At 40.4% G+C, this 20,216-nt stretch overlaps 1 protein-coding gene across 11 annotated transcripts in view; it reads left to right on the top strand.

The window, feature by feature from the left end:
• SYTL2 (synaptotagmin like 2) overlaps positions 1–20,216 on the top strand; it is a 115,627-nt gene that overhangs the window by 64,200 nt on the left and 31,211 nt on the right. For all 11 annotated transcript variants that reach the window (XM_053900147.1, XM_053900146.1, XM_019449983.2 and 8 more), the window contains exons 4-7: positions 1,908–2,040; positions 13,447–13,528; positions 14,448–14,562; positions 15,953–16,756. In XM_053900147.1, the coding sequence (XP_053756122.1) occupies positions 1,908–2,040; positions 13,447–13,528; positions 14,448–14,562; positions 15,953–16,756 (1,134 nt within the window). The remainder of the gene's footprint in view (positions 1–1,907; positions 2,041–13,446; positions 13,529–14,447; positions 14,563–15,952; positions 16,757–20,216) is intronic.

The following is a 20,216-nucleotide window of genomic DNA, read 5'->3' as shown; positions in this document are numbered from 1 at the left end:
GCACAGAGCCTCACATGGGGCTTGAACTCACAAACTGTGAGATCATGACCTGAGCTGAAATCAAGAGTCAGAATCTTAACTGATTGAGCCACCCAGGCGCCCCAACAGTTGGGGTTTATAGGGCATTTACCCCTGCATTCCTTTTGGCTTTTAACTCTAAAGATTCAAAACCTTTTCCTTTGGGTAGGGTGACAGAAAGAGACTAGCATCTCTTTCAACAACTTTAACATCTGATACCTCTTTAATCAACCAAGTGTATTACTTAAGAGACTGTAAAGACAGTATTTTGAGGGCTTTAGAATTCTGTTGGGTTTATTAAACATTTATAGTGTGCCTTCTCTTTCACTCTAGACTAGACAGTATAAACTTTTACCCCTGAGAATAGCCCCTGTGTAGATCTAACCTGTACACAATAAGGAAAACAGCTCTCACCTTTTGATCATATAATACATGATAGGCATTTACTCTCTATATTTGTAACTATAGCAGCAATATTGTAAAGTAGGTATTATTATCCCCGTTCTATATATGGGACATGTAAAGTTCAGAGAAGTGAAGTTACTTGTCCAAGGTTGTATCATTGGCAAATGGCGCACTGGGATTTCATTCTTTATGACTCAGAGTCATACTCCTTGCAAATAAAGGCTTATTGTTGAGTATATGCCATGTGTTGCTTGCATCCCTCTTGATTTTCAAAACCATCCCGGCCTTCAGAACTCTTGATAGGTACAGGTTACTATTGTGGATTCTGTTTTGCAATTGAAGAAATTAGACTTATGTGTAGAGAGACTCTGTAGGGAATACCACCCTGGAATGTGACTATTTGGTAATTGGGAGCCCTTATATTGATTCATCTTTTTTTTTTTTTTTTAACGTTTATTTATTTTTGAGACAGAGAGAGACAGAGCATGAACGGGGGAGGGGCAGAGAGAGAGGGAGACACAGAATCAGAAGCAGGCTCCAGGCTCTGAGCCATCAGCCCCGAGCCCGACGCAGGGCTCGAACTCATGGACCGCGAGATTGTGACCTGAGCTGAAGTCGGACGCTTAACCGACTGAGCCACCCAGGCACCCCTGCTTCATCTTCTTAACGTTGATGTATAAGCATTCCTGGCATTTATTGGCTCTGTGGTCTTAGGCAAGTCTCCTGAACTTTTTGATCCTCAATTTCCAAACCTGTGAACTTGGAAAAAAACTCCTTCCTCACAAGGAAATGCATGCAAAAAACTCAGCACTGTGTCTGGCATTTAGTACTTGGTAGATGCTATGAGAGGTGCTGGTGAAAAGATCTGATGTTCAGAGGCAAAAAGAAGTTATTTCCTGAATAGGGAACGCAGAGTTTTTTAGGGGGCCTTGGCATCTGAGCTGGGTATTGAGGAGTATGTAGAATTTGGATGTGTAGAGACTGGGGGAAGGAAGAGGCAGTGGAGAGGAACATTCCAGATGATAAGTGTTTATTTCCCTTTGGGTCCCAGAGCCCAACCTCAAGTCAGGCACTGTTGATGTTTGGTAAATGCTTGGTAATGATGGTGTCTCTGTTCCAATGAGGACTCACTGACCAGAGAATTCCCCTGGCATACATATTTAGTCCTGTCCCCAGTTGAGGTCAGATCCACTTAGAGGTGGTCAGCATTTTGCTGTAGTGGTCTCTGGATTTACCTGCACATTTAAATGTACAATCATGCTCTCAGGAGATTCTGCTTGAGGGAAGCTAACAATATGAGAATCTACTGACTTGACTTACAGATGTAATTCTGACCCTGGATACTCAGACTCATTAGTGATTGCCTTGGCACTCTGGAAAGGCCTGAGGTTCAAGTTTGAGCTTCAGTGATAAGAGCTACTATAAGAGTTGTAGGTCATGGAGGTGAGGGATAACCTTCCTGTCTTTATTGTTTCCTCTTTCAGCTGAGCAGAGTAAGGACAGAGCAAATGAGGCAAAGGAAAGCTGGGTGAATAATGTCAACAAAGATGCTATCCTTCCCCCAGAGCTAACTGGTGCTCTAGAAGAGCCAGAGGATGTAGCACCAGCAAGCCCAAGGTAAGGTAGAGCTCACAGGGAGAGCCGCTGGATGTGGGATTCATGGCCTGGTGTGCTATGAGTGCAAACACCAGACTCTTCTCACAGGCACTTTGATGGGAGTATGTATGAGAGAATTTGGGGACCTGATGTGGACAAAGCCTGAGCAGTACTCTTTCAACTTCGAGAATTTCTAACAGACATGAATGTTAAATAAAATTAAAATGTTAAGTGGGTGATTTCTTCTAGCACCAACAATAGCTGATTTTTATTTGTGTTAATGATTTCACCTTAGAGTAGAATGAAGAGGTACTTCAAAATAAATATAGTCGTTTCAGAGAAGAGGTGAATTATGATCAAATTGTACAACCTGGTTCAATGGAAGAAGCTCAAGTTTCTGGGAAACCAGACATGAATTCAAATCCTAAATATGCCACTTATTAGCCATTTGATGATGGACAAGTCATTTAACCTCTCTGAGTCTCTTTTCTTAACTCTAGATAGGAAAGATAATATATATATATATGTGTGTGTATATATACACACACACACACACACACACACACACACACACACACATATACATACATACACCAGGAAAGACTATAGTGAGAATTAGTGATAACGTAGGTAGAATACCTGGTATATAGGAGGTGCTCAGTAAATGCCTCTTTAGGATGCAGATTGTCCTCAATATTTCAGTCTTCATTTTTTTTATTTTTTTGGTGTTTTCCATACCTGTTACCATCTGGCCAGTCAAAAATGTACATTTGTGCATCCTTCCTAAGAAGTACCTGACTGTGGAGATACATTGCCAGAAACCTTTTGATGATTTGCTTTTAGGTATTTAAGATCTTCCCATTGGTGTTCATCCCTTGGAGGTATAGTTATTACCCTTTGGTGGGAAGGCAGTTGCATTGTATCTGTACCTCCTCAGTGAAGACAATTCAATTCAGAGTCTACAACAGGGCTGAAGTCAACAAATTTGCTTGTAAGATAATCACTGAGTCAGTTTCCAAGTCTGAGGCACCTAGGGAACAGGGATATTTCTAATGTAGTTGACACATGAGGGAGAAGGTCTATAATGTAGGCATCAATAGGCATTTCAGAGCCAAATATGAGTAAAGTTACATGACATGAATAATGGAATACTGATTCTATTAAGGTACCCAGTATCCATCTCCCGGTTGGAGAGGACTCAGTTCCATGGGTTGTAGGCTGGACTGTTTCCCCTCTGGGATGATTTGTAATGTTCTGTATGTAGAAACCATGTTGGCTAGAAGTTAAACAATAAGTAGTCACTAACTGATTTTGTGACCTTGTGTTAGAAGTGACTTAACTTCTTGGGCCTTTGGTTTCTCAACTATAAAAATGGAATGATAATGATTTTCCAGCAGGATTATTGAGAATTTAATTAGCTAGTAAATGTAGAATTCTTAAAATGGTCAATAGCACATAGTGGTCATTTAGTGAATGGAAGTATGGACTCTCACATACATTGAGTGAGAATCGACCCCTACCACTTCCCCTTGGTGACTTCCCATTTTCCAGCAATCCCCCTAATGAGATAAAGGATTTCCTTCCATAGGGAAAGATGAGAACTTAAGTATTAGAAACTCCAGGAGTGAGAACACAGTTATTTAGAATCATCATTAAGGAGCTAAGAGCAGCTCCTAAGAGCCAATCTGATGGGTGATGGGGACATCAGAACACTGACTAACTAGGGGAGGAGGGTTCAAGTACCACAGAAGGGGAAAGGAGATTTGGGGGTGTCAGAAGACCAACTTAGCTTACTGCACAGTTTTATCTGGGTCAGACTTCCTGTCCTTCTCCCAAGAACGCATTTCATCTCAAAGGGCCTGGGGGACAAAGGCGCCGCTGCCCTCATTACCTGGCTTCTTTTCTTCATGATCCCCATGCAGGCTGGTGGGTGTTTCTCCCCTGTTCCTCAATTTGAGGCTATTAATATAGCTTCCCCAAGTCATATCTTCATTATTTTCTGCATTCCTTGTGTGGCCTCAGACGAGTCTTTCTGGTTTCATCTGTAAATCAGAGCAGAGCTGCCTCACCAGGATATTATGAGATTAAATGAAATGAGATGTGGGAACCACTTAGCATTTCACAGGAAGAAAGAAAATTGGCAATTTCCAGTGGCTTTATAATTATGTTATTATAACATAGATGAGGTATGGTTCAGAAGGCAAGAATAAAAATGTCAGAATAAAAATGTATGCTGCTTTGCTCATGACGTGACATGGGTGGTTATCATCCAGAACTGTGGAAGGAGCTGTTGTTTACTTCTTCCTTCCCATGTCAGAAGCTAGTACTTTACTCAGTATCGGGTTCCTGCGGTGTTTCTCACCTATACTTTAACCTTTGCGAACTGGGTGTGTTAAGTGTATTTTGGGGCCTGTACTTTTAGTGGAATTGAACTTCAATAGCATGACTCAGTACCTGTCAATATTTTCTTAGCCAGGAGTCAGGTGTCCGGGAGTGTTGTGAGGCAACAGTGAGTAGATATTGCAGTTTCTGAAGCAGTTTTTCTAATAGGTTCTGTGGCAAGATTCCTTGTTTGTATGGGCACAGTTCTGTGGGGTCCTTCCTGGGAAGAATTGAAACACTGTGGGTGCCTGGCATGAACTCACGCGCCATCTGGTACCTGCATTCTTCCGGAACTCATCTTTGTTTGCACCTGTCACACAAGGAAGTAGAGAGAGGTTTGATGAATGAAGGAGTAGAGAGTGAGGTTTTCTTTAAAGTGGCAAAGGGAAAACTCCAAATGCTCACAGTTCCAGTGCTGGTTGCTGAATTTTAACTGTGCAGTATTGGCACAAACTGTGGTCAAAGACCAGTGTTTTGGTTTTTTAAAAAATAATCTGTATTTCTTAGTCATCACAGATTGGAATCTTATATAAAAATATAACAAAAATGAAATACAGAAAACAGCAAAGTCATACAAAGTATAAAGCCCCGATACAGTTCTGGGATGTCTTAGCAAATTGCTATAAATGAGTGTAATGTATACACTCAATTTCTGTACTCCCCTCATTGCGAACCAGTGACATGCAGTTCTCAGACTGACACTGGTTCATGAACCACACCTTGATAGCACATCATGTCCTCCCTATCCCCAAATAATCCACAAGACATGGCTGAACCAAGGTGGGGAGTATACAAATAAAGATGTGAGAAGCTCTTCCCATGGGGGTCAGGACCCTGCCCATAAATGAGGTATAACATCTCTTGACTATAGAGGTAGACCTGTTTTGGGATGAGAAGACCTTCCTTTGTTACTTGGGATGACATGTTCTGTGAAACAATGTTGGGTGCTCCGGGCAACACTGATAGTCTTAGATGTCCCCATTTTGGTGCTGCTTTGGTCTGAAGGAGGCTGCAAGTGGACTGGCGTTGTAGTTTCTCTCTCTAATCTCTTCCTTTAAGACTGCCTGTCTGAAGATTGGTCTCTGTGATAGCTTATATTAACACTGTGGCCTCTCACAGGACCAGCCCAATACACTAAAGAAAATGCTAGTTTCTCAAGTGCATTCCAACCTTCTCATTTCTTTTCCCCTTCTGGTTCCTCTTCTCACATCCTTCCCCATCCCACATCCCTCAGTTGCCCGATGGCCTCTCCTTTCTCCTTTGAAGGAATCTAGCATGCATTCCACTCTAAGGAATATTGACTTTTTAATAACCCTGCATGGATGGAAATTTTCAGCTTCTTGCCTTTTCTGAATGGTCACCTTATTGAAATAAGAACCTGAGCATGTTTGTGGCATCCCAACACACAGCCCAAGTAGTTCTTATCATGTGGTGTGCAGTGCAGATGAGGGCATTTCAATGAAAGGATTCAGAGGTCTGTCACGTGTCTGTCTCCCACCCTGTATAGACTTTCTGCTGGGAAGACTTCCAGTCCCTAATGGTTTCTAAAGATTAAAGAATTACCTTCAGAATGCAGACTGATGGGGATCAGAGCCTTCAACCAAGGGAAGCAAAGTGTTAGGTGCAGAGAGGACTGTGTTAGTGGCAGTGGGCATCTCAGTGCCCTGGCATCATATCAAAGAGGTGGTAGTATACTCTGACTATATACAAACAAGCCCTAGTAATAGATGTCCTCCGTCAGAGGTCAGTTACTGCTTTTGCTGGAGCAAAATCAGCAGGGGGTACTATGGGCCAGCCTAAACCACAGGCAGAAGAGTTCAGAAAGGCCAGAAGAAAGACAGTGAAATGTGTACAAAAATAGGAAAGAGAAACAGGTATGAATGGTTAGGATGGAACAGTTAATCCATATATTGGCTCGGTTTACTTTCAGGATATTTATTAGAAATAAAATGTTTAAATATCACTGTATGTAGCTGATTGGAAACACTGATTCAATGTCTTGCTAGCACCCAGTAGAATAAGTCATTTTATAGGGTTTCTAATTTATTCTTCATTCAGTCATTTATTTAGTCAGTCAGTAATTATTCCATATTTATTGTATGCAAGATAGTACCTAGGACCTCAGAGATGAACAACATATGGTCCCTGTCCTTAGGGAACTTATTGTTTGCAAAAGGGGCTGTCATGTATAACCATAAATTGTGATGTCACATGATAAGTGTAATTAAAAGCTATGGGAGCACAGAGGAGTAGCCCCGTGTCCAGGGTGAATGCGAGGGGTTGTCAGGGAAGCTTCTAGAGAGAGTTATATGTAAGTCAGTTCTTGAAAGATGAGAAGGATTATGTTAGGTAGACATGGGGAGAATGACAATATAGGCACAGAGAATAACATGAGGGCCTGGCGTGTTGGAGACCTGAAAATGGTCTAGTAGATGTGCTCTGTGAGTGATGGGCAGTTATGCTGTAGGAAGAGACCAGAGCAAGATTGTGAAGAGCCTTACATGTTGGCCAAAAAGCTGGACTTTTCCTTTAAGTCACAAGGAGCCATCAAATGACATTTTGATCAAGTTTGCTTTTTAGAGTGATCATTCTGATAACTGTGGAAGATGGGGTTAGGCAATTCCATTAGAACACTGTAACAGAAGTTTAGGTGAGAGATGGTAAGAACCTAATCAAAGGAGTGGAGAAAAGAGGAAACGTATGACAGTTTTAGAGATGAAATTAGAAGAAATTTCAGGTGTTTGTATGACACAGGGATATCTAATAATCTATAAAAGATATGTGGGTTACTTGATGAGATATTCTCAACTGTGAGTTGTATGTCAGAACTCCCCAAGGAACTTTTAAAAATCCAGATTTTTCCCAGGGCTGAGCGTCACTGCATTTCTTTCTCAGTGTTGAGGACATGGATATTATTCACCACCATGTACCAAGCACCTAACAAGTAGTGATAAGTATCTGGGGAATATATGAATTCCAGCACTTTTCTCTTATTGTCCTTCTGCACACTTACCACCACCTGACATTGGGTTACATATTTATTTTTGTGTGTATGTATTGTCCTTCCCCACCCTCCAAATGCATGAGGAAAAGGCCTTTTGGTTTATTGCTATATTTTGTTTGGTTCACTGCCCTATTCCTAACACATACAACAGTGCCCAAAGAGTGTCTTGTGGAATGAATGAAGGAAGGAATGAATGAATGGAGAATAGACGGAGAGTGAGAGACTGACCACTTGAATGAAAACAGTTGATAAGGTAATGAATTATGAGGTAAAGAATAATGGTGAATGAGGGGTTAACGAATGAACAAATGAGTGAATGAATGAATGATTGAATGAAGTAGTTTGGAACTCAGGAATAGAGTAGAAAAGAGGAGAAAGGGAAAAGTTAAGCTACAAATGAAGAACATGATCGATAGCCTACAGACTTCATTGCTTTGCGTTACTGAGAATCTCTCAGCTCAGCAGTATCACCATGAGCTCTGGTGATTATAAAAGATGGACAAGAATGTGAGGGGTATTCTCACATTTGGACAACTATAAGAGGGGGCATTCACAGTAGAGTACCAGAAGGCATGGAGGTAGGAGGGAGCTTGGCTGCTGCAGAGGTTTGTAATGTCTGTTAATCAAAAAAATCCCTAGAGAATATCTCCAAAATGAGTTCAGGGAGAACAAGGTGAAGCTTTCCCTGTGGTATTTCTTTCCATGGCTTCTGCACTTCCCTAGGAAGTGGTGAGAAAACAATGAGTTTTCTTATAAGAGAAGCTGTACGTCCTCACCTCACTTTGGTTTTGGTAGAGTTAAAGCACTGATTACTTGTGAGTCATCATAATGAACAAAAATGCTAATCTTTAAGCTTCACTTCCTATGCTTCAGTGATACTTTTGCCACCGATCTCTGTCTTATCCTCTGTTGAATTGGGACCAAGAAATTAAAACCATGTCTTTAATTCTGAAATAATGTTATTGTTTCTACTAATGTTCTTTTCCCTGGAAGGCTTTTGTTTGTGTCTCAATCTCTTAGTCTCTCCCTCTCTTTCTCCCTCTTCCTCTCCCTGTTTCAATCTCCCAGAAGAATTAGCCACTTACCTCAACCCCTCCCCCAATAATAAGCTCAATGTGAAGCACCTAGCTTTCTCCCAAAAGCAAGGTAGAGATGCCATTCTAAGGACAATGCATTTGATCTTTTGTCCTTGGATATATTGCATATGCAGTGATGTGACCATTTCATTTCTTAGAGGCCTGCCCCCCAGAATCACTTATACTGAGCACTTTATTTATTTATTTTTTATTTTTTTTGTTTTTGTTTTTGTTTTTGTTTTTTATTTTTTAATATATGAAATTTACTGTCAAATTGGTTTCCATACAACACCCAGTGCTCATCCCAAAAGGTGCCCTCCTCAATACCCATCACCCACCCTGCCCTCCCTCCCACCCCCCATCAACCCTCAGTTTGTTCTCAGTTTTTAACAGTCTCTTATGCTTTGGCTCTCTCCCACTCTAACCTCTTTTTTTTTTTTTTTTCCTTCCCCTCCCCCATGGGTTTCTGTTATGTTTCTCAGGATCCACATAAGAGTGAAACCATATGGTATCTGTCTTTCTCTGTATGGCTTATTTCACTTAGCATCACACTCTCCAGTTCCATCCATGTTGCTACAAAAGGCCATATTTCATTTTTTCTCATTGCCACGTAGTATTCCATTGTGTATATAAACCACAATTTCTTTATCCATTCATATACTGAGCACTTTAAAACAATCTTTCTTAATCGTATAGGATCTTGGATTTGCCCAAATCACCTGTGGTAGAAATAGTTTCACTGTGACATCAGAGTGTCTTACACTTGGCTGAGAATATTCATGTTAGAGAATTCTGTAGCATGAAGTATGGTGGCATCAGACAAGTAATGTTTTACTTAAAAAAAAATGCTGACTTGAAAGGCTTGGTGTAGCATATTTTCTAATTTACTTCCCTCACTTTATCCCTGAGCCATTTCTTCATTTGTTTATCCATGTGTTTGAGCTTCACTGAGTGTAACATGTGCTGGCACAGTGTTGGGCACTTGGGACATGACCCAGCATTAGCTTCCAAGAAACTCGCCACCCAAAGGGGGAGAGAGGTGAACAACAGAAACAACATGTGAAAAAAATCACTCGCAGAATTTGCTTCTGATTCGACACTGTTAATATTTAAGCTGCAAAGAACTAGTGTAAGATGTCTGCTGTTATTTTTAACTTTTTTAGAGGGAAAGGCCAGTTAAGGTTCAGAAACTCTTAAAAGTCACTATATGTGCTTGGGAGCACTTTATGGCTAGACACAGAAACAGGTTGAGTGTCCAGCTGGCCACGTGGTATGATTTAAAGCTGCACCTCTTTCCCCAGCATCCCTGCAACAGTATGATACCTTATTATTCTTTTTAGTTAAGTTTTCCAAGACTTGTATTAAAATGCAGATACTTTTAACCCTAATGTCAATATCATAATCTAATACTTTAATAATTCTTTTAAAAAGTAAACACATTTTGTCTAAGTGTTCCTTCTGGCATGGCAGGTAGTTTTTGAAGGGTGCCTGAGGGAAGAATTACAAGCACGGGGTGTGGAATTTGGCTTGCTACAGTTTAAAAATCTAGTCCTGTGGAATGTATTGAGTATCTTTTATATGCAGGACACAGTCTACTGCCTTGGGGAGGGATTCCAAGAAACAAAGACACAGTATCTGCCTATAAAGAGTCTATATTCTCTTAGGAAAAATAATGCATCCGTGTGTGTGAATATCTGATCATGTGATAACAAATAGTGCCAGGCAGAGAGCAAATTTCGAATCCAAAGTACCACTGAAATGTGATATAAGGATTTGAGACAAGGAGACCCACTTCCAGCTGGGCTGATACAGGAGCAGTATCACAAGGCGGTGAGATTTGGACTGGGCTTGGAGATGACAGCAAGGATTTGGGCAGAGAGCTGAGCAAACACATGAGGGCAGGGCGGGGGGGATAGACCAAGTGGAGACAACAGTCAAGTGAGTTTTGGGGATAATGAGTAGATGGAACTCTTTGGCATGAAGGGGCAATAGAAGGAAAGAGTGGGAAAGTATATTGGGTACATGGTGGAGCATCTCCAGTTTCTTCCTGACAAGTTTAAACAGACTTCATTCCAATAGGCCTTGGGGAATCAGGGAAGGAGAACGAGCAAAAGAGTGACATGATCAAAATTGTGTTTGAGATCATCCCAGCTTAGTGGCGGAATGCTGAATGGATTCGTGGAACTTTAGAATCAGGAGGTCAGATGTGAGGCTAATAAAGTTGATAGAAATAAAGGATGTGACTGTAAAGGTAGAAAGGAAGTGACAGATGTGACAGTCACTGGGAAAGAAGGATCACCTGGACTTCAGTCTTCTTGCTATAAACCACCACTTTATTAACGTGAGAAATCAGAGGCAGTGTAGCCTCGCCATTATTCGTGTGATTGTCTGTTGGGTCAGGGTCAGACACACCTGGCTCAAATCCCCAGCTCTTCATTTATTAATTTTGTGACATCAAGGTTATTTAACCTCCCAAGCCTTAGTTTTTCTCATGAGTAAAATGAGGAGAAGCATACATACCTCAAAGGGTTGTTGCAAAAATCAGCTGAGGATAAGATGATTGCCAAATAAAAGGCAGGAATGCAAAACATTGCTGTATTCCTTGAGAGAAGTAAAGCCAGAGCTTAATCTGAGAAGTAGCTGTATTTTTACAGACTTTGAGGCACAAGACTGTTGTTTTCATTTTTTCTAAGCAGTCTAACCCAGTCCCTAACCACGTGTCCCACCCCCTTGTCATTTTCCCTCTCCCAACACACACAGTGGCCCAGTGATACTGTATCTCTGTACTTTAGTGTCTGCCCATGTGCTCTGAATGTGTCATTTCTTCCTCTTTTGTTTTCTGAACTAATAGAAACAAAGGCATTTATTTTAAACTTAAATAATGTGCCTTGTTGTTGTTTGGCAAATAACATGGGTTTTTTAAGAAAAAAATCACGGATACCTATCTGCTGCCTGGCACTGGCTCAGTGATCTTCATTTTTCAGTTTTTCACAAGTTGTGTATCAGGTGCTGTACAAGGCATTGCAGGGGGTTTATAAAGATGGTCAAAGAGGTACTTCATAGTGGACCTGACATACATTGGTTGATAGAGTTTAGAAAGAGAGAGACTAGTTTCATGTCTGGTTTTATGATGTGAAATATGGGCACTCAGAACTGGGGCCTATGAAGCACAGGAACTGGTTTTCCGGGGAGCAGAGAGGGGAGAGAGTTGAGACTCTGCTTATCCTTCAGTCTTGGTGAGTGGGAGAGGAGGGAAGAAGATGGCAGGACAAAATGGGTGATCCATGGAGCCAGTAGCATTTGGTTGAGGTCCTCTGATTATACAACTGCTTTATTTATAAGGAGATGATACAAAACATTCTAAGAAACTGAGCCTAGCCTCTGCTGTAAGGTTCCTTGTGTCATTCATGGGCTTCTTAAAATGACAGTCAAGAGATAGTGCTTTCCAGTCCTGAGCTATTGGCTATTTTTATTGTATGGACACCGTGAGTTCTCTCAGTGACCAGGTACTTGTTTTCATGTTGTCTGATAGATACCTTGATTGAAATTTGTGCCCACTGTTGTAAGAATAGCCTCCTGCAATGTGTTTTTCTATGAGCCTTAATTCTAGCTCCATTATAAATTTCCCATTCTTGTTCCTTGCCCTTCCCTTCCCCATCCTTTTCCCTTCTTTGTCACATCCATGTAATCAAGATGTATTTTATATACATCTGCCTCAACTGCCGCAATTCCTTTCTGGAACAATGAAGAGAGTAACAAAAGGAAGAATGGCTTCCTCAAAAGTTCATCCTTTTCCTGGGACTAAGTCTGTGCAAAAAATAACAATTGAAGTGCAGAGGGAAAGAAAGGAAATGAAGCTGTGGGAACAAGTAGCCCATGTTTTGAGTAACCATATTCTTGGGCAGGGCTCTGTGGCTTTGGGGAAAATTGCTCTCTTTCCCCAACATCGAGTTCCTTTGCTACATGGTGAAAAGCCGGTGCCTTCTTAGGTATTTTCCGAGTTCTTGAGTCTGTGATGTCACTAAGAGGACAGGTGGAGTCCACCTGGGCACAGTGGTTTCAGCCAGTAGTGACTTCACCTTTTATGCCTGAGGCAAGGCCACTGGAGCAGGAAGTCTGAACAGATGGTTTTCTTCTTGTCTGTCCGGGGCCACTCTGACTCTCTTTTTCCTTTCTTCCTTAATAGCCATGGGAGTGGTTGTTCAGGAGGGAACCCTGCTAAACTCCCTTTTCTCCATTTACTCTCACCGTGCTCTCACCCTGGGGCTGTCCTGTCCCTTGGGTAGAGAATCTTCTTCACTCTTCTGAGCCAGCCCCAGGCTTCTACCTGCCACCATCTTTTGGCTGCTGTGCTTGCCCTTACCCCTTTTGTATTTGAATAAGAACTCACTGCCCAGCCTGAGTTAGGAGAGTTAGGTTGAGAGCCCTCACCAAGTTGCCTGAATGTACCGGCCTCCCTGCACAGCATCTCTTCGATCGGCTGTCAAGTCACTGGTCTCACCAGAGTTTTTCCTTCAGTTATTTCCTGCCTGAGTTAGAGTGACCACTGCCATTCTGTGAAACCAAGCCCTGAAACTCTTTGGGGCTTTATTTTCAGCAATGACATCCCCTCGCCTTGAGATAAGTTGCTCCCTGTCATCTGCACCTGACCTTAGCTTCTGACTTTGAGATGGGTTCATCTCTACAAATTTACATTGTGAACCTCCTGTGTGTCTGGTACCATGATAAAAATCTCAAGGCTTCTGATGGTTTTGCTTGTCTCATGCCTGTCTTTCATGTCTGCTCTGCCTCTGCCTTCACTTTGCTGCTTAATGATCTAGGCCCCAACTCTCTCTCCCTTCCCGGCAGTTTGGTTTTACAAACTTCCTCTCCTGTCCTGCCTTAATAGCTTTCAGCTTCAGAGGCATGATTTATGCTTCCTCAAAGGGTGAGGGTTTATTCTCTGAATTATTATTTCTTTTGCAGTTCTAGCGTGGTAAATCCAGCTTCCACCGTGATTGATATGTCCCAGGAAAACACAAGGAAGTCAGCTGTGTCTCCGGCTAAGGTAGATTGAGCTCAGACTCCAAAAGTCTCATTTTTGGCAGGAATGCCATTTTTCTCATTGTATCAAAGTACCATGATATAAAGAGGATTTTGTAGTCCTTTTTTGTATCAAATATAGATAATTTTTACTATTTTATGTAAGAAGTCACTCTTGTGGTGAAAAAGTTGGTGAATACCATGTTTCTACATTGCTGAAGACCCCGATTTCTTGCCCTAGAGAATAAAAAAAATCCCCTGTTGGGGATTGCTGCTGTTAAGCATACGGAAAGTAGCTTGTTAGTTCCATATCAGTCCATGTTCCTATTCATAGCTTCCTGAATCTCTGTTAGAGTTCTGCTTATGGGAGGGGATTGCCAATTTATGAAGGTCAAGACAATAAGCATATTCAGCCTTATATTAATAAAAAAATTCTATTTACTGTTCCCCTTTCTGTCATTGGAATTGATGATCATAATAGTGATTATGAAGCACTCCAAATACCTTGATAAGTGTCTTTTAAATCTTTATAGGAAAGATAAGTTACAATTGTATTTAGTTCAGCTTTAATCTAGCACAGTGAGAGTCTTTTATGTAGAAAGAGCATTGGGGGAATCTGCCCTGATCAGTCTCAGCTTTACCCTAACCTAGACCAGGCCCAAGTTTTCTCACCTTTGTAAAATGTGAGGTTTAGATTTGAATGCCTGGTTCTGGTCTAACTTTGTAGGACTCTGGGATTGAGTATATTTTATACAGTTTAATTCTGGTCTGGCATATTTGGTAATTCTGTGTCAGCCACATTAACCAGGACAGTAATTTTTCAAACATGCCAGACAGAGTTTACTGGATGAAACTATCAAGTTTTGGAACTAATAAGCATTTGTTAACACTGAGTTGCTGCTATGACGTTTAAAATGAGTTTAATAAACAATATTTTTCCCCAGCAAAGGAAGAACCCATTTAATAGCTCCAAGTTGCCAGAAGATCACTTATCTCAACAAACCAAAAGTGAGCCGTCAAAAAATGGAAAGGCTGGTTTCTTTCAGACTTCAAAAGAAGGTAAATATTATTTTTATGGACTAGATATTTGTATCTTTGTTATCTGTGGACCAACGGAAATTCTCAGAGTTCCTTTAACTAAAAGAACTTTCAAGAGAAAGTGAAAAGTCCTGATGATTTTCTTATTCTACTGTGCCCATTGGTTTCCTGCCTGAGGGAAGGAAGCAGAAATTTTAGAAACTGGAAGTTCACGCATTCCAGTCTTCAGCTCACACTTGATGTTTGACCTCCAGGCCTTAGGTTCCCCCTCAGTGAACTGGGGAATTTTTTGACCAGAGGCATTCATTCATTCATTTAACAGCACATGTTGGCTGTGTACCATGTGAGGACATTCTTTGTGTAAAATGAAAAGAGTTTTTGCCTTAAGGAAAAAAGGCCACTTGACAATGTTATGATCCTCTAATCTGTAATTATCAGCCTAGTCCCTCAGGAGGCATTTGATCAGGTTTGTGGCTTAATTGATTTAAGTCTGCCTTTTACAGAATTTTACCGTTCTTCCATACCATTAAGAAGAAATACTAGACAGTTCAGTCTCTTCAAAAGCAAGTATAAGAAGAGCCCTCAGGCATTAAAAATTGGACAAGGGGTAGAAAATTAACATTAAATAGTGGAGTTGGAGTATCAATTATCCTGTTTTAATATTAGTGTACTTCCCCCCTCCATTGGATACACATTATATTACGTAAAATATTTTACAGAAAAAAAGGCACTGGAACGTGCTACCCATTTTTTTTTTTTAACTTTTTGGAAAAAACTAATTTTTGTTTTAGAGATTTTCTTTTTTAAAAAAATTGACATTTTCTTTTTAAAACATTGAGTTCCTTTTTCTAGTTTCCATACGTGAATTAAAAAAAAAAATTTTTTTTTAATGTTGATTTATTTTTGAGAGTGAGAGGGCGCAAGCAGGGGATGGGTAGAGACAGAGAGGGAGACACAGAATCCGAAGCAGGCTCCAGGCTTTGTCAGCACAGAGCCCAATGTGGGGCCCGAACTCACAAAGCACAAGATCCTGACCTGAGCCGAAGTCGGACACTCAACTAACTGAACCACCCATGCGCCCCAACATACGTGAATTTTTTAAGTGACTTCTGTGTTTTTCCTTAGCCTCCTTAAGGAATTTAAAAAATTTTTTCTAAAAACTTTTTTACTGAGTATAAAAATACCTCAAAGTATGGATGTAAAGCACAGTAATCTTAAATGTACAGTTCAATGAAGTTCATGAATGAATTTTTTAATGCTTTCTAATTAGGTCTGCACTTACACGAATACTTTGTTATCTTTAATATTTTATTTTACTCTTTTTGCTAAATGTACATTAAATTCGTGATAGGTGTTTTAAATTAGGGTTATTCTCCATTTGGTATATCACCTAACATGTTTTAATTTTCAGGTGAATTGTCAGAGTCAAAAGAAGAATCGTCGATCCCAGATATTTCAAGCCAAAATTTAGAGAAACCAAAGCAGACATTTCCAGGCCCTGAGAATGGATCTCAGATCAAAGCTCCAATCCCCAAAGCCAGGAAAATGCTCCACAAATCACATGAGTTAAAGCAAGATGATAACCAGCCTTTTCCTAGACAAAGGACAGACTCCCTGGGTGCAAGGGGGGCTCCGAGAGGGATCCTGAAGCGCAACTCCAGTTCTAGCAGCACAGACTCTGAAACGGTTCGTTTTCATCAGAACTTTGAACCCAAAAGCAAAATTGTGTCACCTGGCCTAACCATCCATGAGAGAATTTCTGAGAAGGAGCATTCCTTGGAAGATGACGACTCTTCAAACTCCCTGGAGCCATTAAAACATGTGAGATTCTGTGCAGTGAAGGATGAACTCCCACAGAGCCCTGGGCTAAGCCATGGCCGGGACATAGGAGAATTTAGTGTTTTAGAATCTGACAGATTGAAGACTGGAGCAGAAGATAAAGTGGACATAGATGAGTTTTGGAATGACCCTAAACCTCCCCAGTACAGAAAGCCTTTGCCTTTACATCAATCAGCCTCAAGCCCAAGTGCATCAAAAAATGAAACATGTCAGCCAATGACTTCTGGTTCTTTTCCAATTAATGGGCACCGTTCTCCCTCACAAGTTTTAACTACAAGACCAGAGTCCATTGAGAATTCACCTACCATCAATGAACACAAAGCCAAACCATCAGAACTGTCAAGGCTTAAATCAGAATTGTCCAAAAGCCCTGCTGGTAAGAGTTGTTACTACCAGGCTGTAAAAACCAACCCAATGGGTTTGGAATGACCAAGCCCAGCCCTGTAGAAGCCCCATTTTGCCTTTTAGACATTTCAGCTACAATTCAGGCAGGTACCACTGGGGAATGATTATACTACCTTCTAATGGGTTTGGAGGTAGTATAATCACCAGTAAATAAAGGGATAACTCAAACTAAAACCAGGCACACCTGTGTGACTCAGTTAAGCATTGGACTTCAGCTCAGGTCATGATCTCATGGTGAGTTCGAGCCCCACATTGTGCTCTCTGATGTGAGCATGGGTCCCTCTTCTGATCCTCTGTCTGTCTCTGTCTCTGCCCCTCTCCCCTCATGCTTGCTTGCTGTCTCTCTCTCAAAAATAAACAAACATTAAAAAAAACCACACACACACTTTCTGGCCCATTATGCTTTTCACTAAAAATTGTTAGCTACCAATAATTTAACTAAACAAATTATAATGTTTTGAGTTAAATCAAGGTGTGTATATAGAGTAAGAATTAAATATATGCTAATATCTTTGTACAGGATATATTATTCAGTTATTTTATCAATTACCATTTAATCAAACTTTGATATTTTTTTTTGAAAGAGAGAGAACAGGGAAGGAGCAGAAAGAGAGAAAATCTTAACCAGGTTGCATACTCAATGCAGAGCCTGATGTGGGGCTCAATGCCAAGACCCTGGTATCATGACATGAGTTGAAATCCTGAGTCAGACGCTTAACTGACTGAACCACCCAGGAGCCCCTGACTTTATTTTTAACCTCAGAAGAACCTTCACTTTGTTAGCTCTGAAGGATGGGAACTTAGAGTTCTAGTACTTACTATGAAAAGCCTCAGACCTTGGCTTGCCTGGGGCCACCAGCCATGTGTTCTTAGATGTTAAAAGCGCAGAAGGAACTTTCTCCTTAAGCTGCTGTGAGCAGAGAGGTGAAGGGAATACTGCTTTTTCCTGCTATCTAGATAACTAGCCCTCTCTTGAAAATCTTATACCTCTCAGGAGATGAGACACTGTTTTCCCAGACCCATGTGATTACTTCATAATTCTTATGTTTTATAAAACAGGAACAATGGAAAAAATCATGTTGTATACTCTTTCCCATCTTCAGTAATTCTTCATCCAGCCCTATGCTGATGTCTTTGTAGTCCAGAAAATTTACAATAGCAGCAGCCACGTGTCTGATGCACTTGCTCTCCTCCTTCCTTATTAGTCAGTACTAAGTTAACTCTGAGTCACTTTTGCTCAGCCCTACAGTTTTATACTTGTTCAGATCAATCCTCTTCTTAAAGAGCAGAGCACTTTCAATCACCCCCCTGCACCCCAGACATTTTAGTTATTTGAACACAAAGGAATATTTTTTTAATTAAAAATTAGCAGGTGATTCTTCAATAAAAACACCTCATGCTAAAGAAAATTACTAAAGTTTCATAAACACTGGCAAATAATTGTATGGTGTTTACTTAAATATTCAAAAGATGAAAAAAATTCTTTAATAATATTTTCATTTACTATAATCCACAGAAAAAAATTGGTAAACCTTTCCTGTTTTTCAAACTGCACCTGCTTTCCCACAAACTACAATTATGTATTAACTATTTGTGTTTTCTGATTTTTAAATCCCAGCTGACCAGGAAATTTGGGAGGAAGGCATCATCAGTTACACCTGTTTTGATTGATGGGCCTCCTGGCCTTATAGCTTATATACAAAGTTCTACTTACTTATTAATGCCTTGCTTACCAAAAAAATATATACAAGTAAATAACGAAGCGTAAAAAGAAAACAGGCTCCCAAAAATGATAAATGCAAAGTATGTGAATTGTAAGGGTTTAACTTTAGCTCTGAGCTTCAGGACAGTCAATATCACATTCATTACTACCTGGAAAATACAAAAGAACTCCTCAGAGGAAATTAAACATTACCTGGCATCAAATATTTAAAATAACTGTTCTTATTGTAAAACTAATATACTTTTGGGGCTTCTGGGTGGCTGTGTCAGTTAAGCATATGACTTCAGCTCAGGTCATAATCTCACAGTTCGTGGGGTTAAGCCCTATGTCAGGCTCTGCACTGACATCTCAGAGCCTGGAGCCTACATAGGCTTCTGTGTCTCCCTTTCTCTCTGCCCCTCTGCCTCTCATGCTCTGTCTCTCTCATTCTCTCTCTCAAAAATATGTAAACATTAAAAAAAAATTTTAATAAAAAATAAAAGTAATATAGTTTTGTTGTAAAACATTTGAAAAGAAGTGCACACAGAATGAAACAAATATTATCTGTGATGTCATCAGCCAGCATTAACCACAGTATTGCTAACATTTTTTTTTAATTTTTTTTTTTTAAAAACATTTAAAAAAAACATTTTTTTTAAATTTTTTTTTTTTAACGTTTATTTATTTTTGAGACAGAGAGAGACAGAGCATGAATGGGGGAGGGGCAGAGAGAGAGGGAGACACAGAATCGGAAGCAGGCTCCAGGCTCTGAGCCATCGGCCCAGAGCCCGACGCGGGGCTCGAACTCACGGACCGTGAGATCGTGACCTGAGCTGAAGTCGGACGCTTAACTGACTGAGCCACCCAGGCGCCCCAACCACAGTATTGCTAACATTTAATTGTAGAGCCTTTCAAAAATTTTCAAGCATGACTATAATTTTAAATTATGTTTATACTGCCAGATTTCTTTTTTTCCGTATAGCATATTATAAGCATTTCTCCATCATTAAATAGTCTTCTGTTAAACAAACTAACACAGAATTCTTAAAGATTTCTCAAAAGAACTTCACAATTATTGACATATATTCAATGGTACAATGGGTAGTTACGGAAACCAATATCAACCATGTGCCAATTATTGTGTAACACTTTGTTGTTTTCACACTTAGCCAAAGTTGATGATTAAAATTAAAGATAAAATTTTATTAATTGAGATGTCCTCTAGTGCATTTGAAATGTAGCTGATTTCATAAAAATTCTGCTGATGTAATTTTTAGGAACACGTATTACATAACTTAGCATTTGTAAGGAAGAGGGAGAAATGCTGAAACACTGGAGTCTCTTTTTTTAATGTTTATTTATTTTGAGAGAGAGAGCGAGCCAGCATGTGCATGCATGAGCAGGGGAGGGACAGAAAGAATGGGAGAGAGAGAATCCCAAGCAGGCTTTATGCTATCAGAGCAGAGCCAGAGGCAGGGCTCCACACCAGGCTCAATCCCACAAACCATGAGATCATGAGCTGAGCTGAGATGGAGTCAGATGCTTAACCAGCTGAGCTACCCAGGTGCTCCTGAAACATCCAAGTCTTAACTAAAGGGGAGAAATACCTGAGCTCCCTTACCTAAGTGTACTGTGTGCCCAATAATTAAGGCTCAGACAGGATTCTCTCTGCTTTCTTGATAGCTTAGCATAAACTTAAATATCCTTCTCTAGCTTCCTAGCCATTGGT

The sequence above is a fragment of the Panthera pardus genome, unplaced genomic scaffold (genome assembly GCF_024362965.1).
Source record: "Panthera pardus isolate Hobbes unplaced genomic scaffold, ASM2436296v1 HiC_scaffold_12, whole genome shotgun sequence".
Lineage (NCBI taxonomy): Eukaryota > Metazoa > Chordata > Mammalia > Carnivora > Felidae > Panthera > Panthera pardus.
This window is presented reverse-complemented; position numbering and strand designations above follow the sequence as displayed.